We start from the raw sequence: 26,546 nt of genomic DNA, 5'->3' as shown, positions 1-26,546 counted from the left end.
GTTTTACGTGCCTGATATAAAAATCTTTATTATTGTACAGAAATTATTTAAATCTATAAATACATTCATTTGAGCTAATGTGATAAAAAGTAAACAATAGTCTCTCATTATATCTAGATATACATACACAGAGATTATATATCAACTTTAGGTTACAGTATAGTACAACACAGAAATACATTAGTCATGCCAGAGATTCTGTTTTATTGTTCACATTTACAGAATTGAATTTCGGAGTACAGCATTTATACAGAAAGCTCACTTCTTTATACAGCAAACAGTCAAAACATATGTCCTCACACTATGTACAGATTCTATTCATGATAAAGCCCAGGGAACTACCACGCTCCACATAAAACTCACCCATTCAAGCTTCAGAACAGGCTAATGGACACTTGATTTCCAGTGACAGATGATACATGTATTAGTATTATTGAATTGGTGCATTCCAGAAATGAGGGAGCTGCAGGATGAGAATGGGGCACACAGGATTGTCAGAAGCAAATTTAAAGCCTGAATATGAAGAATAATTTATGCCCATGACTAATACTTTTATTTTAGAAATTTAAACAGTTGAACTGTTTCTGTTTGGTTCATTGCTCAAATGAATGATGTTTGTTGAGAATAAAAATAGAAATGTGATCACGAGTTAAGTGGTGAATAAGTGCTAACAGCACCATGTTGGTCCTGAGATTAAGTTTCAAGTGAGATTTATCAAAGCCGCAAAAAAGAAGCTGCATTATATGATGACCAGAAACTTACTGAGCAGCTAAAAAAAAAAGATTTTTAAAACTAGTGTGGTAAACAAAGTTCCTAAGATGGTCCAATAAATACTATCAATTTTAGAAATCTCGTTTACTGCTTTGAGCTGATCTGCGTGCAAGTGAGATTTGACTTAAATGTCTGTTATGAATCATAAAAGAGCAAAGCAGAACTGACATGTCAATACCAACCAAAACTATATTTTTGTCTCTGCGGAAATGATGCTTGCCTGCCTATTCATTGCAAACTTTGAAATAATTGCTGTTTAAACTGTGAAAAGGTGGCTCAGCCGGTAGAGTGGCCACCCAACGACCATAGGGTTGAAGGTTCGTGCCTCGTCCTTGCCGAAAATAAGTTGAAGTGGCAAGACGCTGAATCCCAACAGCCTGTCCCCAACTCAGAAATTTGGGAAAGATCAGGAATTGCATCCAGCGTAAAAACTGTGCCAAATCAACATGTGAATTAATGATCTGCTGCTGCGCAGAATAAATAATAAGATCAGATATATTCTCAAGCAATAATCCTCAAACAATAACCTTTTCTTTGTACAGACAGCTTCTGAGTGTATTTGGCCTCATTTGGTAAATCAAAATATCCTTTTCATGACAATATCTTTTGGAAATGGGCAAACAACCTGCTCATTTTAAAAATCTGATTTATGCCCCCCCCTTACCGTAAAACCTTTGACTGCTCAGACAGTGTTCCCATTGAGTTTGATACATCTCAATACACCCTATTACAAAAGTCATTCAATTCCTTACTAAAAACTCACATTAATGTTGCCACACATCCAAAATAGTCGAATCCAGATTAAACAAATGAATTTACGCATACTGTATGTATCTTTTGACTTAATACACTAAATTCATTTTGACTAGTTTGTGTAGTTAATACTGAGGATTCAAAACATTTGCTATTTTCTCATACAAAATCAAATTTCTGCACCACAAGAATATAAACACTTTATATCAACAGGCAGGTGTTGATCATTACCACCAGCACCAAATCAGCTGATTATCTCAGTCCTCATTTCTCAAAGGTCTTAGGGAGTTATTGACTTAAAATAGTCAAATCTATTAACTTTGGATATTAGACTACATTAAAATTAAACACGGAGGACATTTTTCTACATTAGTTTCTTTTCATGCAAGGGAATCAAATTGGTATTACAAAGCAAAAAACAGAAATCAAAAATTAGCAATGTCTCACTCTTCAAGAGAATATTCCAAGTCAAGTTAACAGTCTCACCATAGACCTCATCAAGAGGATGGAGATGGCTAAAGAAGTGTGAACACTGCAAGAAACACTGAGTCAAGGGTTGGGGTTTTATTCATCAAGTTAATGTCTGATACAGAGCTGACAGTGCATCGGAATAAAAATCAAGTTAGGACATTGACAGAGCAATAAGTTGAAGGTGAAACCAGGATGAATTGGTTTAAGCTTTTTTTCATTTGGAACTTTTGTGTTTTGACGTGTTTGTACGAAGATGTATATACTGTGTGTGCATCAGAGTTCAGTGCCCACTGCTTCTGAGAAGAGGATTTAGTGAGAAGCACAAGGCTGGGGGAGAATATGGCCATGGGGGTGGGGGGGACAGTGCACCAGGCTCCTTTGTTCTCTAATGTTGGTTTTGTCACTAGTTCAACTGTTCGACAGAGGTCAGTGGGGTGCATCACTACGCCAAGGAGCGCTGACGTGGCTTGATCCTAGGATAGAGCTACAAAACACACACACACAAACATTTTACAATGACTAATCTAACCACCTCATGTTGATATAAACTGGACAAATGCAACATATGGTGTATTTTGTTATTACCCCAAGCAGATTCCGGGGCACATAGCCCTCGTTGTCTTCAAGTCGTGCCCACCACCACTCGGTTTCATTGTCGTCCTGGCGTCGCAGAATGGTAATGGCATCCCCTTCGCTGAACGACAGCTCATCCGGGCTCTGAGCTTCATAATTCCACAGCGCATACACTGTCCCCTTGTTCATGACACCCAATTTCTCCTGAACACCTGCAAGAAAGTGTTCAAAATATACAGTTCATATTGAGCACATCCTGGACAAATACTGTCAGACTTGGAGGAATAAAAACAACATTTTAATCTGAAAGTGAACTAGGAAGGATTAGTAAGTTGGTTCTCACCATATAGAAACTGGGAACACTGAATATAACCCTCCTCCATTTCTTCACACTTATCTGCAGCAGTCTCCACATCACTAATTGTGCTGGCAAAGATGGCTGCTCCTGACTCAACCAATACTTTGCACAGATGAACACTGTTACAGGAAGCGGCACAGTGAAGTGGAGTCCTTATCAAGCAAACACAAATAGAAAAACATGTAATCATGTAAACCTCATGTAAAATCCAACTGAGCAAAATTTGTGCAACACGTGTGATCATCAAGCTTTCCTGTGTTGCCCAGCTTGAACTTACCATCCATCGCTGTCTGCAGCATTGACGTTCACACCAAAATCCAGCAAGAACTTGACTATGTGGTGATGCCCGGCACACACTGCATTGTGCAGGGGGGTGATGCCTTCATCGTTGGGAGTGCTAGGATTCTCCACCTGAACAAAAATGCCCAAATGCACTTATCCTACATGGACATACACATATGTAACCTAGGCAGAAACAGTTATGATATGTATGTATGTATGTACCTCATAGATGATCCTCTGGACAAGATCAAACTCTCCCTCCAATGAAGCATCCAACAGAAGGGCCAGAGGGTTGAACTTCACTCTAAAGCCATGACCAGTACGCTCAGAGTTTGGCTTCTTTAGGTTTGTGCGCTTCTCCTGGAATGACAAAGAGTGGAAATGTAAGACACAGTTTTTGCAAAGTGTAAGTCTTCATATATAATAATAAGTCAGTGTACATGTGTCTCTCACCACTGGTTGTGAGACCACTGTGCCACTCTCTTCTGGAGTGGAGACCTCTGGCACAGGTCTGGATAGCAACGCTTCAGAGGTTCCAACATTGTTGTTGTTGTCGTCCTCGGATTCTGCCTGTTCAGCAGGGTCTCCCATCGCTTCTGGTGGCAAGGGCAGTGGCTCATTGTCATTTGCGTCAGTAGATGGAAGTGCAGCCTCAGAATCCAGCCCCTCTGCCCCTGGTGGTGGTAGTGATGCCTCAGAGGGGAAGTTCCCATTGTCCGTGTCAGCCACAGAGTCACCTGCTAGATATCCAGGAGGATTAGCTGGCTGATAAAAAGGTGTTCCATTACCTGCACCGCTGACACCTCCTGACCCACTGACTCCATTTCCCTCTATGCTTCCTGCTAAAGTGTTGAACCTCTGGTAGAGCAGTTTCTGGATGTTGGGTCCACTGGGGCCTTCTGGTTCTGTTATGGAGCTACGCTTCTTGAGGGGTCTGGGAGCATTGGCCAGCTTTTTACGGAGCACCTCAAGATCGGCGTCACTTTGGTAGCGGAGTGGGGAGTGTACCATGGGCGTGAGCTTAGTAGGACTGAGTGGTCGTGGGATATTCTCCACGCTTGGAGGAGGTGCTGATGGCTCCAGGTGCTGGAAACAATCACGATCATCAAATTCTCCGTCCAAAGTGTCCTCCCCACTGGGCTGGCCTTGGAGCAATGGGAAGGCTCCTCCCGTCTGGGTGTATGGCAGAGGCGAAGGGGGTGTTGAGCTAGAGAGAAGAACAGGCTTCCCATATACTAGAGACAAGGAGAGAGGGTGGAATTATATGTAATGGCTCTAATTATCTGTCATTACCAGATATCTAATTTTATAAAAGTCACAATTGCTTTTTTCAAGTTCCCATAATCTGAACTAACATACCAAATTAATTTATTACTTTTTGTGGTATGGAAAATCCAGGCTAACAAGGAATACTTTGACACATGGGGTCAAGATAAATAAAAACAGCAAAATTGTTCAATCAACAGGAAAATTTCTTCCAACACAGCTCTCACCTGCTTTGAGGGCAGGCTTAAGTGGTTGGCTCTTTGGCGCTGCCTGCTGGAGGTACATGTGATAGATGGAGCTGGAGTTCACTGTAGGTGGTCCTTTACGGGGCGACTGAGGACGTGATCCTCTGTCTGGGAAGAATGGGCGCACCGCCACAGCTGGCGGGGTATCCAGTCGCTCGCTCAGCCCAGGAGGGAAAATCGGTGTATTAGGCTGGAAGGTGGGGCTTGGCGGTACTGAGATACGTTGTTGGATTTGTTGAGAGGAGGAGCCTGTGGAGGGGGGGACACGGGGCCAAGCAGGAGCTGGTGGGTTTGGGAGTGGGCGAGGAGGAGGAGGTGCATCCTTGCGGCGCTCCAAAGAGCTGGCTGAGTTAGCAGAGGTAAGGTGGGAACCATAGGGAGGTGGCTGTGGCTTGGAAATGGCAGGGGAAGACACAGCCACTTTGGAGTCTAGCACCTGTAAAGAAGCAATAGATCATACAAACATCCACCATTAAAAATAGCGTCTTGTACAGAGAATCTAAAACTCTTCCCTTAGGTTTACATTTAACTTCAAATTTAACACTTTCTTACGGATGCAACATAACATCATGGAATACCAGCTAGAAAAACAAAGGAACTCTCTGTATATGTTAGAGAAATAAGAAGAAAGACAAACCTTGTCTGCAGTTGGAGTGACAGGTGAGCCTGAGGGAGGGCTTTTGCCCTGGGTATCAGTCCCTGAGTCTTTTCTCTCAGGAGGCTTTAGTGTTGTGCTGGTCTTGCTTAAGGTAGGCCAACCAGTGTCATTAGCTAGGTTGCAAAGAGGACAGAGTTAAGTGTGTCGCAAAAATAAATAAATAAATAAATACAAACACCATATCTAGTAAACAAGGTACTAAGTGAAGGATAAGCCTCAGGTTCAGGATTTTGAGAAACCTATCCTATTAACCAGAAACACCTTGGGGATGTTCAGATGTACTTGTTGCCTTTTTGTTAATGTGATTTCAGCATCTCTCATTTTTATAAGCAGAAATGCTTGAAAATAGGTTGCCTGTGTACTTTTCCTGCAGTACTTAAAAATAATATTCAAAATGATTATTAAAAAGAAAATTGTGGATCCTTCTCAAGTTTCCATGCCCTGTTTAAGGTCCATGTGGCACTTCTTTATTTCTTGGCAGAAATAATTTTGCAAGTTTTCCAAATTTCCTCTTAAACCAGGAATCAAAAACATTGTAGACTGTAAGGAGGAGCTATTGGTCAATAGGACAAAAATCCTGAGCCTTTACTGGACAGCACTGATCATGAATGTGCATGCGCAGTAGTGTTTTGCTTCTCTGTAATTGTATTAAGACATGTGGCATTTTGATTGAGTTATGTTTGGTACATGTAACTAAACTAAAATTCAGAAGACCATTCAATACACTGTCTTGAAAACTAACCTGAGAACTATTAAAAAAAAAACAATAAAAAAAACAAGACAATTGTGCTGTTATTGCCCCTAAGCTGTGGAACTCTTTGCCTCCAGTTATTCGTATTATATCTGAGCTCCATACTTTTAAATCCAAACTTGATACTCACTTGTTCAAGCAGGCATTTGATACTTAATAAGTATCTCAGACTGATCAGCCCAGATATTTTGTTTTTTTGTTCCATTTTAATGGAACAGTCAGATGACTGGCTCATTACATACCCAAGATCTTTTAAAGCCAATTACAGCACAATAATTATGAAACCTTTTAATAGTGGACATACATTTGGGTCTACATTAGTTTGGGGACTTGTTAAATCAGTTTAAAAAGCCATATATATTTTCTTTAAGATGTCTTTGAATGAAGGAAATGTCAGAGATAAATAATGAAATAAAGACTGTGTCTTCACAGATTAACAGGAGTGATAAACATTTCAACATGAACAAGTTAAATTCCTTGTGCATGTAAAGTGTTCACCAAGAAAGAGATTCTCTCACAGCTTGGTTGTTGTGAGGATGTGGCATGAAGGTTAAGGTTAGACAGGCTGGGAAATTTATCAAGGCCCAGATATTTTGGACTGTATTACTTATGTAAATTAATGAGGCACTTAAATCACTGAACCATCTCAGAAATGTACAAACACACACACAGGATCAGCAGTGCTTCGTCAGTGACCTGTTCCTCATATGGGGGCTGATGTCAACTATGATTAAGAATGTGAACTTCAGCACATTTCAGCAAAGAGCTTTGAGATGGCACCCCACGACTTTCACATCACTAGCCAATCAGTAGAGGAAACAAATTGTCAACATGTACTCACTCCAGTTGAGAAAAACTGGGAGGAGAGCTTAATGATGCCAAACAAGGATAATACCATCAGTCAGCAATTATACAATTTCACCAGGCACAGATGCTCATCTCCTCCACAGCTGTGCATCCAAGCTTTATTTTTGTCTAGTAGACAAACTCATTAAGATCATCAACTCATCAATTTTGTGGAATACACAAAAAGGCAGGCGATTACAGTGTAGAGGTATCATTGCATGATTGCAAAGATGTAGATTTTTTTTAAATATCCAGCCAATTCAAGACTTAAGCTATTAGTTTACATTTAACTATGATAAGATAAACTGCAGTGCATACTGAGGATCCTGTGCTACAATCAAGAGAACAGGTTCAGAAAGTGCCATCGTTCTGCTTATGCAGCACTGTGCACTCACGGGACGTGCCGTCAGAGCCAGCAGAGGCTCCAGGGTGTGATTCTGGAAAGGACGAGGGTACCGGGTCCACAACGATGTCTAAATCAGACACCTTCCAAGGGCCAGGAGGCTTTCGCACACCGTCTGCCCCAGAAGAGTTTCCCCCAACCCCACACCCACGTTGAAAAACATTATAAGACAGGACAGCATAAACACATGAGAGGAAGAGAGAAACAGGAGGAAATCACAGTTTACACAACACAGAAAGAGAGTGAGGTTAGAGAGAAAGGAAAAAAAACTGCTGATATCTGCTCTGATTCATGCAGAGAATTCACTGACAAATCAAGTAGGAAGAAAACAGATAAAAGTTCAAGCCCATGAGAGACTTTAAGTCACAAGGTTTTCGTGCATGATGTGTTAAATGCATGGTGGTTTAAGGCTTGTTCCTCTGGGACTATAGGTGCCCAACCTGCTCTGTAGCTGAATCTAAGATCTATTATGACATCTGCTTTTTTTCTGCTATGTCTAATTCTGCATGTTCGAGTTTTCAAGAAAATTCTCTCCAATATTACATTAAAAGGTTATGCCTAAGATAATTAACACCTGGGTAATTACTACAACAGTTCAGCTTCAGTTTCTGTATTTTAAAGTTTCTAGGAGTAATTGCGTGTGTTTGTGTGTGTGTGTGGGAGGGGACCAATGCATTTATTGCTCTCAACCAACCTGACTTGGTACGGCCATGGTTGGCTTGATTATTGACACCCAAAGTCTGGGGCTTCAATGGATCAGGTGGCATAGTGTAGCCTCCTTCCTGTCGGCCTGGTACAGGGACTTGGATGTATGGTCCAACAGCTGCAACACGGCCCAGGGTCCCAGAAGCGGGCTGAGGAGAGGGAGGTCCATTTGCTCTATTTAGCTGTAATAAAAGTCAGCATGTACAGAAATATACAGAAGACAATTGTTTGGTAACTTGGATTTAAGGAGTCCATTTCTCCACTATGCTTTAAATAGGTTTTACAGTTTTCAGAATCAGTATCATAACTGACATTTTAGGGAGACAAGGAGTTTTGTGAGAAGTATTTCAACCAAAACAAGCTTAGTTTTGAGTGCTTCTAGTCTTACAAGAAGATTCTCTTTTTGACGTGCCTCAGTTTTTTTCTTGTAGAGGCGTTCCCGTAGCTCGCTGATGCGCTTGTCCATGAGTGTCACTTCCATGTTGCGCTTGTTCAGAAGTTCCTTCTGTTGCTGCAGCTTGCTGTTTTGCTCCTGGTTCAGTTTGTTTCGAATCTGAGAACAACGAATGAGGATGCAATACACATTCACCCAAACAGGCACTGCAATCACTGTAGACAGGTGCAAAGCAAACATTGTACAACCTATAAAAACCTTCACTAGATGTTGCTACTGTACTGTGCCACAGTAATACTAGAAAAATATCTTGATACGCTGCTATTAAAATAATATACTAAACCACATTTTTTAAAGAATCGTACTTGGGGAATAAAAGTGTTTTAATCAGAGTCGTTTTTCCTGAGCTATGTTAAAGTGTGGTAGCAGAGCAGTGTGTGTCAGTAGTGTTTTGTTTCTACTGCCTTTCTGCAGGGATAGTGGGTGTGTACACTCACTGCAGAAAGGCAGCTCTCGTGGTGAATGAGAGACATGGTTGCAAGTAGAGGAGCTCTTCCTGATCATACACAGTTTGATGAAAAAGCAGACGCATAAAGCAAAATGAAGCATTATTTTAAATCAGGTGTTCCTAAGCATAAAAATAATATTTAGAAATTACACTTCATAAACCCAGGCTTAGCCTCCACACTGCACTAGTGAATCAACACAAACTGATTACAAATCACTTAAAAACACCTCCTTGGTAAAAGTCTGTGCTCTACTGTGTGCATCTTCTAGGTTTCTATCAGGCTAATATACTGTATTTACTTTGTTGATTTCTATGTTCCGGCATTACTCTTCTTCATGTTTTAGGTTTTCCCCTTCAGAATCTGTAATATGTAATCTAGTATTGGAACAATAATCTTGGTATCTTGACAACACTTTTTTTAACATAATTTTTGATGCGCAGTACCTGAAGCTCCTGGTAGAGTTTACGCAGCTCTAAGGCTGCAGCACCGGTTACTTGGCCTCCCAGTGCTGTCTGTATGCCGTTGAGCTTTCCTCTTCGCAGGTCCTCCAGCTGGAGGCTAAGCTGCTCCACCCTCAGTACAGCTGCCTGTAACTCTGCCTGCTTCTCTTGGAACAAGCTGCTAACTTGCTCAATCTCTGCCGCTAGGTATAAAAAAAAAAATAAAGGCTTACTAGCTTAAAATTGTTTTGTTCACAACTTGTGCTGATAAAATATTTTTCTATTCCTAATAAACCCTGAATTATAAAAACAAAAGTCAAACCTTCCAAAAGTTAAAATATAAAGTTGGTGCTTAATTATTTCAATACTGACAGTCTGGGACAGGCAGTGAAATAGCTCCACATGAGCTAACTTCTTATACTGGTTCAAATATATTAGATACTGAAATATTATATTAATTATTATATATATTAAATATTATAAGACCATGAGAATAGCTCTTTTTAAGAGACTATTCACACACAAAAGGATATGAGCGAAGATATGAAATTGTCAGTATACATACACAGGTTGCCATTTATGACCTTGCTGTAGTCCACCTGGCCTCTCATTGCCCGAATCTTCTTTAGCTTTGCCTCCTGACTGTCCACACGTTCTTTGAGCCTCTGCAGCTTTTCGGCCTCTGAAACTGTTTGCTGCTGACGTCGCTCCTGCTGCTTCAGGTAACGTAAACGTTGCTCCTTCAGAGAATGAGATTTTATACGAGTTAAATACAAGGAACAAAGACTTTTTGTAAGTTTGGAAGAAAAAACTAAAAACACATAATGCTGGTTATAATTCTATAGGCCCCAAGCACGCAAATTCATGGGTCAAATCTAACAACACAAGCATGAATATAAAACCACCAAGGCACCACCCCATACCTTACAAAATATTTCTGTAGTGCACATATCATAAAACTAGTTTAAATCTTTTTATGGTATTAACTAAACAAAATGCTGTGCTGTGTCAAGACTATCTGATGGGGTCAGATGACTTACTCTGTCTACCCAACTGAGAACTGCTCCAGTTAAGGTCCTAAAATAGGAAATGACGAGCAAAGGTTTCCAAATAACTGCAGGGCTTCAATTGAGCCCACTTTTCAGGCAGAACAAAAACAATAAATTGTTTCTATCAGCGGGTCTGCAGAGGACTTCTTCTTGCATGACCGATCAGCACAGTGGTCAGACTGTGTTAGTGTGTTATATCGACACAGCAGATTGCTTATGTGGAGGCTTGCCACCAAACCCTTAATCCCTCCAAAAAAAACAAACCCTATTTTTATAAGCACTGTATAGATGTAATTTATCAGAGATAGGCAGTATCACCTATATACCAAACAGATGATGTGCTTAGGAAACACAGCAGTGTCTGTATATGTGTTGCTCTACTGACTATATGTATAAATGAGAAATATAAACTCTGACAGACTGGACAATCCCAGCACTGTGACTCATACTGTGTCCCATCTCATTTCTTACATAACCATTTTCCCCTCTTTCAGGTCAATGTGGGATTCTCTGCATGAGTGTAATGCATGAATTTTTGACTCCGATTCCCTCAATTGACACAATGACATGTCAAAAGGCGAAAATCCTGCATACTCAGATTACAGCACAAGAACAAATCATTTAGGTTTAGGACATGAGTGACTTACTAAAAAAAATTTCTACTCTTAAAATTTACCAACTTTAGCAGTGGAAGTAGTAAGAGCTGGCAGCATGCGGCACGCCAAACCAGGGTTCGTCAGCAAGACAACTGTCGGCCACTAGTGTCACATTACTGCAGCATGCTGTGTTGCTTATCAAAATACATTGAATGAAAGGCTAAAATATTATTCAGGGAAATGATTTACAGTAAAGTAAAACTGTAAAGACAAGTTGTTACCTTTGCAACAAGCATCTGCTGCTGAGCCTCAATTTGCTGCTGCTGCCGATTGGCCATCTCCTGAAGCTCTGACAGTGTGAGCTCAACACGTTGATTCCCCACCTACACATGAGAACAGGTCGAGACAGGTCAACAAATTTAAATCTCTAAAATCTGAACAGCGACTACATTGCCTGGTTTCAAGAGTTTAATTAGAAATCCTCATTAACAAAAACAAAATAAGGCCAATCAAAATAAGGCCAATCAATGGTGTTTGATACAGAACAGTGTATTCCCTTAAATGTATTTTTTTTGCACTATGCTATATATGTAAACTTTGCTATAATAGTACTTTTTAAGACTAAGATGCAAGGACTTAAGAGCAGAAAAACATCTGGCGTAAACCGTTACATAAGTTAAAACTGTTGCATAAGAATAAAAAATTAAGAAGAAACAATCTATGCAAAAAACAAAACACGGTTGCAGAAATTATTTCAAAAGATGTCGGATCTTGGCAGCCAGAGGGCCAACCAGAGGTCGACGCAACAGCAGAGAGAATCTGACTGTCATTCCTCCACAACAGGGTTTCAAATATGAAGATAATGGAACATTATAATTGCATCAAGATTCGGTTAGTGAGCAGGGGGATCGAGGTTCTGATGGCAATGTCTCATTTGGTGTTTGTACATGTGGTCTCATATCACATAGTACCTCAGTATATTGAGCAGTAACAGTGAAGGCAGTAGTAAAGTGTAATTACAAGAAAATTTGTTATGGTAAAAACTAAACATACATTTGGTCACAGCATATATAATGTGATCATGTATCCTCTTGTCTTTCCTTCTGTTTCATTCTAAATACAGCTTAAATCAAGTGCACATAAGTTTAGTTCATTAGAAGAAAGCTGTGATGTATTCTCTTTGCTGACACAAACAAGATTTTCTTTATGATAACATGTCAACTTTTTGACCACTAATGAAATTGAAAAGTGTAATGCAGGTTGTTGTACACTAACAGAAAAAAGCCATATCATGGCAAAGAGAAATTTCCAAAAGCTGAACAGATCATTATCGGAATTTCTTTTAATATAATAAGTAGGGCTGTAAGGGCGTATAGTATTTTGACAATAAACTGTTTGGGTTGGTAATGTAAGAAAACTGTTAATCCTACTGGAGGAAAAGCATCTTTATTTACTGTTACATAACTTTGATCACATACACACAACATAGGCAGAAAAACAATTGAAAGCACTGGCACGGAGTTTTTCCTATTTTCTGTATTAGTGTGTATGAATAGATGGGGACAGTCATTTTAATTTCATTTTCTTAGATTTTACTCCTGGTTTTGCATTATTTAGAGTCTATATGAGTGATTATTTGTTAAGTCTGTTAAATTCTTTGTTAATCATAATTCTGAGTCTATAAATGAACGTTTTCATGTATTTTGAATTACTGGCAATTTATATTGCTGCTGAGACTGCAGAGTTTGTGCTGGAAAAGCACATCATGCATGTGGGTAAGGACTGCTTAAAATGTGCTAATCAAAGACAAAATTGAATGCATACTAGAGGATCAGCAAAATGTTAACCCGAACTCCAGAGGTTTAACAAAGCTATTATAATTTCTAAAGACCAATTTTAATTTTACTGCTAGTGCATTGTAACAGCGCAAAACCTAAAAAAAAGTCTGTTTACTATTAGAAAAAAAGAAGTGAAAAAAAAAAAGAGTTAAAAACCCATACATTATTTTAACTGGAAAAGTGACTGTTTGGCAAACTTGCTTTAAAAATGAAATGAAATGAAATGAAATGACGTTTCACCTCCAGAGACGGTTTAGACAAAATGTTACTGAATGAGAAATGAGCACCCATGTGTTGTTAAAGAGCACACAGAGCAAAGGAAAACTGGCAATCCATCAATGCACCCCCCGTCCATCATTCTACAGAACTCTTACTTTCCTAAAAGCAGATTCTTCAGTCAACAGAGTGGCAAAGTCTTTAATAAAACAGCAGTGAAAACAGTCCACACTACAACAACTACTGAAAGACTGAAGGGCTTCTAGACTTTGCCTTAAGGAAGTGTGTTCAAAGAGAGGAGACCGTGCTGGAAATGTCAATGTTTCTTTTCAAAACAAAGTGAGATATGTAGACTACTGCTGCAGCATGAAGATATTACTAAGCAGTATAGAAGGTATAACAACATGGAAATTAATATTTTATCAGTTTGAGTTTGTGTTATGTTAAAGTTACAATATGCAACTTAGAGTAATCTAGGCCTAGCTTAAAACTTAAAATAAGTCCACTCTCAGTCCAGCCCTCTGGCTCCTTGCACAGCCGAATTGTTCATAATCAAAAAGAATGCTGCAAAACTTGTAACCATAAATGAAATTTCTCTGCACTGCTCCCAGTCCTGCTCTGTGAGCCTGAATGAATGGGAGCCTTTCACATCTTTTTACAATAGCATTTCTACTAAAGACAATATTTTTAAAAAGTTACAAACTATAACATAAAATGCCTATAAAAGATGGAGATTATTATTGACATAATTATTCTTTCGTCATCATAGGTTTCCAAAAAAAAAAAAAAAAAAAGGTAACAAATTTTTTTTTTTGAGCTGCAAGCAAAAGCTAATTAACTATCATATTTTGTCAACATCCAATGAAAAATCCCCACATTTAAAATTATATACATATGTACATATAGAAAATGCTTGGGATTTTTCTTAAGAAATCAATAAAATTATATATATATATATATATATATATATATATATATATATATATATATATATATATATATATATATATATATATATATATATATATATAGATATATAGATAGATAGATAGATAGATAGATAGATAGATAGATAGATAGTGTTAGCTTGGTAATCATTTCAGCTCTTGAAATGAAATGTTTGAATACAGCTAATAAGTTATGATTAATTGCAGAAGCTAAAACTGTGATGTTTAAGACAAAAATCTAAATGCATGTGATCTTTGTAACGTTCCCCCTTAAGGCTTGTCTGCTCTTTATGAGGCCATGTCCCTCTCAGAGGATGATCAGCTCTGTTTGGTGGAGAAAAAGCCCCTGGGGGTTTTGGCACCAGCCGATGGAAAAGCCTGGGAAATGATCCTCTTAGGAACCCTTATATCATCTATGAGGCTGACCGATATAATCCTCTAAATCAGATACTAGCAAGAAGCTTGGGCACAAATCAGCCTCGGCACTTGTGAGGTTATGAGGAGCCAGTCATACAGCTGAAAATGTTTTCCTATATGAGTAAAAAATTGGTGTTGATATCACATGATTTTTTTCTTGTTATGATTCATGAAATTAAGGTTCATAAAATGTACTCAACACAAAGTTAAAAGTTGGATATTTTAAAGGACAATAAAAAGAAAGGCTTCTGGCTGTTCTTGTGCTACACTCCCATAATCTTTGTTGAAAACAAAACTAAAAACCCAAACCAAAAAAACCCAAGCCCTCCAACCCCTGCTGTGCTGGTTTCTATCTTTCTTAAGGCTGAATTATCTACGATTCCTTGACCGCTACTCTTCTACTGTGAAATCTGGGACAGATGGATGGAGAGAGAAAGGGTGCCAAGCCAGAGGCTGCTCTTATCAGAGCCATCTACATCTTCTAACACACATCCTATGGCTAAAGAGGTGAACATCCACAACAATGGATATACCTGGCAGGGAAGCATGGACAGCGTCTGGAAGTGGAATAACTCTGCAACACCAGGCTTTTTGAGGTTATTGTCCAACATTGGACCGTAACCTGATGCTAACTCAATAGAAAAACAACTCCCTATAAAGTACAAATATAAGCAACCACTTTTTTTGTATTAATAAACTAAATGAAAAGCATTTCCTTTTGTTTAAATTGATGTGTTCATTTGTACAAAATACTTAGATCACTCCATGATTCCATGATGGAACATACAAGAAGTTCTGTTCTTAAAAGACCACCCATTTTGCCAGGTTTTGCCATCACAACTAGACCCATGAACAAAAAAAAAACAAAACAGCTAATGCTAGCTAGAGGACCATGTTTCTATAATTTTTGTCAAACACAAAGGTCTAAGATTACATTTCCATACACACCTATCAAACCTGTATTTACATCATTCTAATTAAGTCTCACCCCATTCTCACTGTGTTTCTCTCCGGTGTTTCCACTCCTGCGACTCGTCTGATCCTGAGACTGTTGACTTCCTGCAACAAATAAACTGTTTTTATTACAAAGACAGGACAGAAACATGCAGGGCAATACACAGAAGTGTGCACGCAGGAGCATGCATACACAAGTGGCAATTCAGAGACAACCACCATTGTCAGGAATAGTTTAAAAATTTATGACATGACTGCACATGATTTAAGGATTTAAGATAGTGGGACTAACTCAAACTTTTTTTTTGACTGGTTTGATAGAAAGATGAGAATAAATGAAGCTTTACAGCAAGACAGATTGGAAACGTCTGCTACATTATTAGGAAAAAAAGACTCCAGATATACTTAAAGCAAATTTGCTGGAAAAAAAAAAAACACGTTCAAGTTCTATATTTATTTTTTTATCAAATATAAGATCAGGATCCAATCACAGACAGTTTATAAGCTTTGTGTAATTCGTCTACACATACTGTGTACAAACATCAACATATTTATAGAGCATTAATGTGTCCTAGTGCATCTCTGATCCTTAATGTTAAGCTCAAGTGGCATTTTTTGTGACTATACTATTCCCAAAAGAGAGAAATGGAGAAATAGAGTAATTCCTTTAGCATGCACCATCAAGTATCCATTAAATTCTTTTATCCCACGCAGCCTTTAAAACACTTAATGCCAAGTGATTACACAGAGTATGGTACTGTTACAATCTGTTACAGAATGGTTCACTTTCTGCAAGCTTCGAAAGCAAGGAAACAAACACACCTAAAGACCACACAAACCACAATAAAGAGAGAAAGGGAAACATCAAAAGACCACAGTTTCCAGGGCTGAGAAGTCAGCCAGAAAAGGTGTGAGGAATTCCCTGAAAATTCCCAACTCCACCCTCCAGACTGATTCAGGAAGAGAGGACACGGCTAATAGAAAATCCCCTAGACAGAAGACGACAGGACAGTACCCACCTTGATCACTGCTCTCAGTTGGTGAATCTTCATGGCGGAGGAAGAACTTGACCTCTTGTTTCCGAGGCCCCCATTTTTGCAGATGCTCGTACATCATGTGCTCGAAAGGAATCGCTCGTTCTGCCGACACAGAAAAGTTAGGAAAAAGGATAATAAATCGATTATTAATTTAAATAGAAATACTGTATGCCAGTGACTAAACGATACAAAGAACTAGAAGTGGCCATCAAACTGCTGCCTATGTAAAGTTAACTAATGCATATACACGTGTCTTTCTGCAGGTCTATGCCAACACATTGGTAGAATTGGCATTGTGCGCAAATGTTGATGCCAATATTACCAAATGAAAAAATTAAGTATAGAACATTTATCTTAGATGGTTTATACTATCATCTCTTTTTCGGTTAGCCAAAGAAATTTTTGATGATGATTAAAATTAAAACAACATTCTACTACTGAGGGTAATGGATAAAATGTGTGTGCTGGAAAATTGTATGTTTTTTAGGAGGACAGCACTCTGTAGCCACAGACAGACCAACAGACAAAGACAGAGGTTTTACGAGGTTTCGGGGGCAGACAGCTACATTGTCAGGCACCAGCCAAACACGATTGCATAACATGAGTTAATAAAGCCTTTGGCTGGGATGTTGTTTTCAACAGGGGAGTGGCCCCTCAGCAAAAAACGCTGATAACACCGAGTGTGTCAGCATGATGATGGGGATGGGAGAAAATGGTTGGACCAAGTAGATTTTGTTGTGACAGTGCTGTGGACTGTACCAACATCTAAGCCTTTTCCGACGTACAAATCTGTGCTCTAAATAGTTTATTCTAGTTTAACAGCAGCTGATGGGATGGGAAGCTGCATTTTTATTATTACAGGTCAATTTGTTTTGAGGAAGTGAAGATTATGAACTGTGTATTTTAACTTAGATTTTTCTCCACTCATGTATATGTCAATGAGTAAAACTAAATGTTACCATTTCATAAAAATGATTGAGCACTTTCATTCACAGTCACAATGGAGTTTCACATTACTTCAAATCTATGGATCATCTTGTATCTTTTAAGAAGGAAGGGCACTGACGTCTGCTTCCCATAAGAAAAAGAGTCATTCTGAATTTTGGACAATTTCATTCACTACAGCAGATAATCAGGCTTTGAAACTAACAATTAGTAACAGTGTAGAGGTGATCTTACTCGTATCTGGTGGTCCAACAATTATCTACTCCAGAGATAGTTGTATGGATGAACACTGAACATTCATTTAAATCCATGTTTCTCAACTTAGCCAATAACGGAGTAATTCTAGAGTACACGTTTACGAATGGTGATTTCACAAACATGTTCACAAATCAATTCCTAACAAGTTTCTCAGAGAGATTTCTAAGTCCACAGAACACATAAAGAAACCGTTTGCCTCCACAGCTACACGCTGAACATTTCACTTCTACCTTATTGTGGTCCGCTCTATAGTCAGTTCCTTTGCTCCAGTTACTGTCTCTCTTGTAGTCCACATCTGTTCCTTTCAACAGCAGAGCTGAACTGCCTCCCTTGTAACAGACATTGCTATGCATCGTTTCCTTGACAACTGGTTAACATACTTAAAAGATAAACTACAAAGCAAACTAAAATGCATCATCAAATGGCATCATATGGCTTTGATGCATCAACATCAAAACCATAGGACATCATTAATGACATCATCAGCACGCATGTACTTCTTAATCTAATTAACTTTACAATACACACATAAACAAAAAGAGAAGAAACCCTGGTTGGCTCATACAAACAGTTTCAATAAATTCTTACCATTGCCTCTCCAGACCTCAGCCAGGTGGCAGCCGCTCTCCCCGGGCTCTTTGCAGAACTCAACAACATCACGGCATGTCGTCTCAGGGGTGATTGGCACCTCAGTAACAGCCTGTTCGCCATCGCTGAGGTACACTGTCAAAATCATCTAAAAGAGGAATTAAAAAAGTAAAAAAATAAATAAGTCAAAAATTGTGATCTAATTGACAGTGAGTAAATGCATAGCCAAGAAACAGCTACAAATATTTATGTTTATATAAATAAAATTAAATAGAGAACATCCAAACACATTAGCAGATCATACAGACAGAAATAGTGATGACAGTATTATGCTTTCCCAAAGTTGCTTGTAAATGTCTACGTAGAGAAGGGTGTTATGGGCAACTACAGGTCACAGAGGCTCACAGAGGAGCCAGCTTAGACACCTAAATATTGCCAATGTGTTGTGCGGAGTAGTGCATCAAGCAAAGTGACTAGTTTGAAGAAGCAACAAAGGCAAAAAGTCGCCAAAAATTCTTGACAAGAGTAAGAGATTAATGATTAATTATTTTCAAATCCTTATCACAATTCAAGAGAAAGCACATTTCAATTTCCAAAATCTGCAATTAAAATGTTTTGTTGAAAAGCGTTTCCACAGAATTCACATGCATGAGATCTGCCCTCACCTCATCTGTGGATGAAAAAAGTTTTAAGAAGCTAACATGTTGATTCAGTGGTGCTAACATTTCCTGAAATGTTCAGCCCTAGATGACTATACAATTTTAGTTTGCCAAGCACAACATGCGCCACATCTATCATAGAAGTACTGCAGAAAAACCTACAACAGCTCTCGGTGTAACCTGCATGCTTACATATAACACATAGACGTCACCGTTATAGTCATCTGTATAAAAATCGAAAAATAAATAGATGAAACAAATATAATCTACAAAGATCAGGGAGTTGATGCTACACGTTTCTTTTCACTCGCTTCATCTGTTAATTATTGCTGCTGGTGGACTATGCCTGTGCCTGCCACATTTCTCTTAAGTATGATTAGCGCCTGTCATAACACTGAACATACAAAGTGATGCAAAACAAGCCAGTACAGGCATCTCTCTGTCTAACAGTAAAAGCTGTAAAAACTCCACAGTCCTTGCTCGACAAATAACCTTCAAGATTAGATAGCTGTGAGCAATTATTAGGAAGCTGCAAATCTATCATAAATTCTACATCACACATACCTGCCTGGAGGCAGTGACATTCCTCAGTGTTTTTACTCAGTCTGGTAGAGAAAACACAAAGGGCATGACCATCTACTTCTTGTTTAAACCTTCCTCGATCAAATTTAAAAAAAAAAAGAAAAGCTGGGTTTCTCATCCTAAACACTACTGACTAATAGCAGTGTTTATCATAGAAATGTCATTATTATTCATCTCCTGTAAAAAAATTTCTTAAGGGCTTTAATATAACATTCTATCATTAAATCGTTTAGTCACAGATATCTGAGTTGAGATGATGAGACAATGTAGCTCTGACATGTACAGCATGTGACCTTTGGACTTGTCCATGAGGCACCACAGCTGGTGTCTTCAGTGTGAATAAAGGAATCTACCGGAAATTATTAATAATTGATAAGAAACCAATTAAGCTGGGAAAAAAATCTATTTTTTTTTTCTATTTTCCGTGTAATTTCGCTTATACCCAGACACAGCAAAAATACTAATAAGAGTAAAGGCTTTTTTTGCAGTTAATTGACACATCTACTTGAGAAGTTTTCCTCCTGCAGTGGCAGGAAGATTTTCATTGATTAAGGTGATGTGTGCCCTACTATTTTGTGTGACAGGCTTCACTTTTTGTCCTGTTTTGTCACTAGAGAAAAACAGACGTGTGGCAGAAATGCTGTGTTTGAAAAGTCTAAGATCATCCTATGCAAGTTGACTATCGGTTAACAGTAGAAATGTAAATGTTAGATTAACAAATTACAGATTACAGATTAACAAATGAGATTATTACAAACTACAACAGGCTTTCAGCTCCGTCTTTCAGCCAAGAAACGATTTCAGTATAAAGCAATGTAATCCATTGAGACATGTTTTTGACAATTAATTATGATGCTCTATTAACAATATATGAATATAAAATAAATATTTTGTGCATTTATTTGGTAGAAACTTTAAAGCAAATCAGTAAAGTGCATAACTCTCTACTTTCTCATTGTGGCCACAGGGTGCATCTTTAGTGTGACAATAATTATCAGTGTTTGCTACAGCCATGTGCAATCTACCTTTAGTCACTAAGCTACCTACAGATTATTACTCCAGTTTCTCCAAGATAAAGTCACTCAGACTTTGTAATGAAACTGTGTGATTCAGTGACATTTACTGCAGCACCCCAACTAAAAGAACATGATTACTTGTCCTGGGGCCTCTGGGACTTCAATCAGCTTATTCTTCTTTTCCAAAAGCTCATATTTTAATAGATTTGGAAATTGTGCTGATGAAATTAGTCTAGAGCTATGCTATGGTTATCCTTCACAAATCATCCATGTATGAACTCAAGTTGCTTCCATGTACAAAATGTTTGAAACCTGATCTGCCTGAACATTAAAAGCTGAAAAGTGATGTCCACATGTTACTAATATATTGAAAGGATACTGGAGTTCTACCGGCTGCATAAGATACAACATAAGACATGAATATAAAAAGTGAGGTCAACATCAGTTTCACTGCATATAACGCAACCATGTGAATTTGTTCTGGAGGAAATCATAGGCTACATAAAATTAGTCTGGAACAGTATTTTACGTAATAAATAACACAGGTAAGATAATGTAATGTATACTGTAACAACAAAATACATTTTGAACACAGGCCTACATACTAACTGTCCTTTAGAACATGATGAGGTACAAATGATAATTAAAAATGATCACAGAGGGCCTATACAGGATATTGCCAACTATATCTGGACATCAAAGGAAATCACTGAATTATGCAAATACACTTTTAAATACAGCCTCAGCAAAAAAATAAGCAAAAAAACAACAACAACAAAAAAAATCAAATACTAGTGACCCAGCTCACTGACTACAGGAGAAATACCAACCGCCCTCACTAAGTTGCGTCTGCCCATGTTCTTGGCTCTCTTGACTGCTCTCCGCTTCCTCCTGATCTCCTTCTTCGGTGGTCGGTGGTGCTCTTTTGCCCAAATGGGGTTTTCCTTGGAGAGGCTAACAAGGCCACGCAACATTATAGTCACAAACCTCTTCATAGTAGCAATGCCGCGTTTGCAGGCATGAGACTTAATTGTTATGCCATCCCTGAGCAAACCTCGGAAGCCGACAGCAGTGCGTGCAACAGAAAAGTGCTGCAGAGGAGACTTGGGAGGGAGAAACACTAGCTGTATGTGCATTTCAGGGTGGGAGGGGGGTGGAAGCAAGATAGAGAGAAACAAACAGCAAGAGGGAGAGAGTCACAGGGTGGTGGGTGAGTAAGGGCAAGTCCATCTATTGGAAAAGTGTCCCTGATTTGAGCCGCTGGCTGCCACACACATTACTGGCAGGAAGTTAGGTTACTATCATTTAGTGTCAAGAATAAATCCTTTGTACACTAGATGTTTGCAATAAAGGACTACAAAAATACAGCATCCTTCTTTCCTGATGCAAAACGCTACAGTGGGCATCAGCTGGAGATGGGGCATTTATCATTTAACTTCAGAGAGGGATGCTTGTTTGAGTCATTTCAATCATTTTCTCCCACCAACTCTGTCACTTATTTGCTTTAAAAGGTTTGCCACCATGAAGAAAACAGGTCGAGCAAAGTAGTGTTTTCTGGAAGCGAAGTCCTTAACTGAACTTTTTTCAAGTACAGACTTAAATACGAGAGATTGAAAACTAATAAAATAAATACAAATAAATAAACAAATATGCCTAAACCCAAATGCTTACACTGGCAAAAAAAAAAAACAGAACAATTAAATAATTTTATACAAAATGTATTTAGTGATTACATAAACAAGCAGACTATGGCTACTAGTAGGCACGACTTTAAATTAAACATTTAATTAGACATAAACACACAAATAACCAATTCAAAGCTACATACAAAGCTGCCATTCAATGAAGCATAAGCAGGTTGTCTTTAAGCTTCTTGATTGACAAAATGTGTTGAAGAATCAAGACATTTCATGCACCTCTAATATTTTAACACTGTCCATTTGCATAAAAATGGCAGTGAACCATGAAGAGGAAAGATGACGACATGGCATCATGACAAACGATGACTCAAACTTAATCATCTTCAGTTAAATTAGGAATGCTGTTGTTCTATTGTAGATGCACAAAATGAGCAACATATTTAAGTATGAACATTTTTCTTTTAGCTATGAATTCAATCAATGAACACAAGATGTCCTGGATCCAAAGCTGACATTTCAAAGACTGCTCAGAAATTTGAGACATTTGTGTTGCTATTGACTATCCAACCTATAACTTCAGTGGCTTTTTGATTTATAGTGAAGATTTACTCACCTCTATACATTTTACTATTGATTTACTATTTTGTATAAAATCTCTGCTTGTTTCCTGCAAAGCCTTGTAAAACTATAGAGCAATCGGAAATGATTGATGAGCAATAGGAAATTCACACATGATTTAATAAGATGATTAAAAAAATATGTTTCTTTGAACGAAAGCCTACTAATGTGCATTAGAGGAAGCCATAAAGAAAATCTAATTATGTGTGTGACCAAAAACGAAACAACAACAAAAAAAAGACAAAGAAGTTTAAACCGGTGGGGTAGGTTAAATAAATCAATAATAGACTTAGTATCTACAATGTTTTTCTTGGATTATCAGTAAAATATACATGCATTAAATGTATTACATTTTACTTTTTAACAAAAATGCCACAGAACTTTGGTGGCTTGACTGATACCATTTTAAGCAAGTATATCTCAAAATTGGAAAGCCATGATAAGATGCAATGCTTACTTTTCCTGTAAGTCATGCTCTGCGCAGCTCCAATGTGTGAGATTAATGCCACTTGACAATCTACTCAGCTCAAAAGTTCCCCTTAACAACAGAGCATTAGGCGACGCAGTCACACAGACCTAGATCTGCCAAGGTCTCATTGGCTATTGGAGTCACGCGAGAACCGAGTGCAGAGCTGCCTCTCTGCTCGGCTGGCTCTTTTGATTCTGATAGCCTGTTGATGCCAGAGGGTACAATCATCTACCAAGGCTAACGTCCCAGTCATTTCTATAAAGTCAATGGTAGCAGTAAATATGGCGTTACTCTGTACTCCTGATAACTTACAAGTAATTATGAAATTCTGCTTGTGAGGCTATTTTCATGACAAACTGAATATTCTTACACAAAATAGTTGAATCACTTCCATATATGATGACACCCTACTCTACTGAAGTTACTGTAAACTTATACCGGATATAAGTCCACAGTCCCATCCCTGAAGGCCAAACAGGTTGCAATCATTATATTCCCACAATCCATTGCTGTATTCTCAGTACTCAGTTCACAAAAGATGTCATAACAAAGCACTACTACAGTAGAGTTGCCATTCAAGTTATCTACAATAACCAAGAAAAACTAAAGATTAAAAATAGTCCTTGATTGAACAAGCACTTCAAGCCTTTTGAACCTACAGCTTTAAACATAACCAAGATGTCTTTTAGTATTACTCATCACAAAGTCATTATTACTGTAGAGAGAGCAAAGAGTGTAAAGTTAACCTGTCCTATTTAGGCATATAGTAAGGCAATTTGATGTGTTCAAAGCTGCGCATGCATGCATGCATGCATGCATGCATGGACTACATGTTCATTCTTGTGAGAAAAAAAAATGTATTCATCTGCTAAAAGCATGTAGACTCTAGATACTACAAAATCCCTGTTCATCAAGTTGTGACAAGCACTATTTACATTTGTGTTTCAGTCACTGTGACTGTCAACATAAAAAATCCAAGTCCTGCAGCTATACTCATTATGCAACAGAGATACTGTGACATAAAGCCATAGCAGATAATCTTTATTCTGTTTTCCTTTTAACTGATCTTACTTGAAAGTAGTTTGGTGCTGGACGTGGAAAAGGCAAAATGGACAGATATCATTGCTGCTTTAACCAACAACGTGTTACACAGACATTCAGAAAAACCAAACCGTGCCCTCCATGTACACCTGGTTATTTCCATGAGAGGGAACCACATCATTATCGCACATGATAATTAAAAGCTAAGTTGTACCTTGTGCAAACGACAGATAGCTCTTTAAAAGACAAGATAGAAGCAGATGTAACAAGTTTATTTTTTTACTAAAACGAGCAGTTCAATCAACAGTTGAAAGTACTCATGTTGAAAAAGTGAATAAGAGACTTGTTCTTTTTTATGTAAGAGGGACAGGGGCTGTGTGCACTTACCGGCATCATACTGGCAGCTCTAATAGATCAAAACCAGAGGCGCATGGACAAGCTGACTTTAAGATCACCCGCTTGTCTTCAGTGGCAACACTGTAGTCAACCAAGACCCAACTTGACAGTAACGGGCTCTGGTTTCTCCAACGTGACAACCAACTGGGCCTCAGTCCTTTCTGTAAACCAAATCATTGAAAAAAAATAAAAAATAAGACGGAACATTTTATGGTATTTGCCGTTGTTTCATAAAATAACACCAAATGTTGTGAGGCGTAAATTTAAATGGCCCAGGCGTGGCTCTATGCAGCTGCTGCCAACAAGCCAATGAAGCTCGTCAGTTAGCTCACAGAGTAACGCTAAGGCGTGTCAAAACAAATGACATGTACTGTCTTAATACTACTAAGTAAAGCTCATAATAATACTCACCAATGTCAGAGACAAGTCATTTTTTCAGCGAGAATATCTCAGCCACGTTACTGTTTAAGGCACGTAGCTAACTAAACCAGCTGTGATCCAGCCAGCTAGCGTTATCTCTACTAGTGAGGTGTTAGCTGGGTTAGCTGGTTTCGGAAGCGGCTAAATGAGGCGATCTCTCCGCTCTCGTTGGTCCTTCAGCGTACATTGGCAGCACATCGGTACGAACTATCGATGGTGTGTATGTTTCAAGTCAACAACAATAATTACATGTCCATCCTGGTCGACTAGCTGGTCTTTTCTAGGAACGCAGTGAATCGCCGTTAACAGACTAGCGCATCGACGCTAGCTGCGAAAATACAAATCGCTGTATCAAGTTGTTGACGGGGGGAGGCGGGGCTACACCCGAGCAGTGTGAGTGACATATTAACGTCACCACCTATTCCGCGTGCCTGGATACCCGTTTAGCAAGCTCCGGTATTTTTAGCTTCATTTATGTTCATTAACCAGCAGCCTGCAGTGTTTAATTGTAAAGGACTTTCTCGAAGTGTTTAGCACTGAAGCACTAAAATGTCTAATTATTATTTAAACAATGAACGTATTTAAAACTCCTCAATTAAAAAGGATTGCATTTTTTATACTTTTTTTTTATATTTCGTTTAATCCATTACAAATCAAAAACAGCTATTGTAGTTTTTACCCCATATTTGACAGCTATTTTCAATAGTTCTCATAGCTTACAGCACAAATGTGGCATGAATTCAGAATACATATGTTTTGCTTTTTATGTTTATGGGACTCCCATATTCTGCTGCTCTACAAAAAAACACATCGACTACTGTCTGAATCTCTAGCGACACCAAGTGGCCCAGGAGCTGAAGTGACACAGAATGCACTGCCAAAACATTAGATTTTATTATATATTTATAATAATTTAATTATATTATAACTTATAAATCCATTTTATCACTCATGTGACATCTACAAGAATAGTTTGTTTGCATCACGTGACTATTGATGTGAAATTTAGATGGAGCACAGAAAGGGAAAATTAGAATGAATGACAATGGAAGAAAGAGATATAAGCAACTACTGCAGTTTGCTTTGCAGTGTTCTTTATGCTCAAGGAAATAAAAGCATAAAAATGTTGCTATGGTGCTCCTTGCAAACTATTGTTTGTTTTTGATCAAAGGAATTACTTTCCTATTATTGTCCTGCTGTAGATTAACGTAGCAAAAACAATTTCAGAATAGAATTTTGGCAGGAATATTTTCTTAATCTGATGTTTTCAAGCCATCTAAAGTAAGTTCCAAGTAAACAGATATTGATAATACAGCGTGTCACATTTTAATATACCCATTTAGTCCACTAACCTGAAGATAACAATCTGTGTAGGCCATACTGGGTTTACTCTCCTCAGACAGTATCTGTATCTTTTTGGTTTGTGTCAACTTTG

General features: G+C 38.4%; 1 protein-coding gene across 9 annotated transcripts; it reads right to left on the bottom strand.

Annotated features, from left to right (window-relative positions):
- Positions 1-2,068: 2,068 nt before the first annotated feature.
- Positions 2,069-25,488, bottom strand: ppp1r13bb (protein phosphatase 1, regulatory subunit 13Bb). Of its 9 annotated transcripts, none has more exons than XM_067482942.1 (19): positions 25,103-25,488; positions 24,683-24,852; positions 18,271-18,418; positions 16,462-16,581; positions 15,477-15,547; positions 11,352-11,453; positions 9,991-10,165; positions 9,429-9,628; positions 8,471-8,635; positions 8,072-8,264; positions 7,370-7,492; positions 5,357-5,490; positions 4,702-5,155; positions 3,662-4,443; positions 3,431-3,568; positions 3,204-3,337; positions 2,912-3,078; positions 2,581-2,780; positions 2,069-2,479 (listed from the first exon to the last, which is right to left on the bottom strand). In XM_067482942.1, the coding sequence occupies exons 2-19, from the start codon at positions 24,689-24,691 to the stop codon at positions 2,438-2,440; spliced, it is 3,357 nt and encodes a 1,118-aa protein (XP_067339043.1). In that variant the 5' UTR covers positions 24,692-24,852; positions 25,103-25,488; the 3' UTR covers positions 2,069-2,437. The 9 variants fall into 9 exon arrangements, with proteins under 9 accessions (XP_067339043.1, XP_067339046.1, XP_067339044.1 ...); XM_067482945.1 differs by having other exon boundaries at positions 8,495-8,635; XM_067482943.1 differs by lacking the exon at positions 7,370-7,492.
- Between the last annotated feature and the right edge of the window lie 1,058 nt (positions 25,489-26,546).

This window comes from Channa argus, chromosome 17 (genome assembly GCF_033026475.1).
Source record: "Channa argus isolate prfri chromosome 17, Channa argus male v1.0, whole genome shotgun sequence".
Lineage (NCBI taxonomy): Eukaryota > Metazoa > Chordata > Actinopteri > Anabantiformes > Channidae > Channa > Channa argus.
Note: the sequence above shows the minus strand (reverse complement) of the source record. Positions and strands in the feature narration are given on the sequence as shown.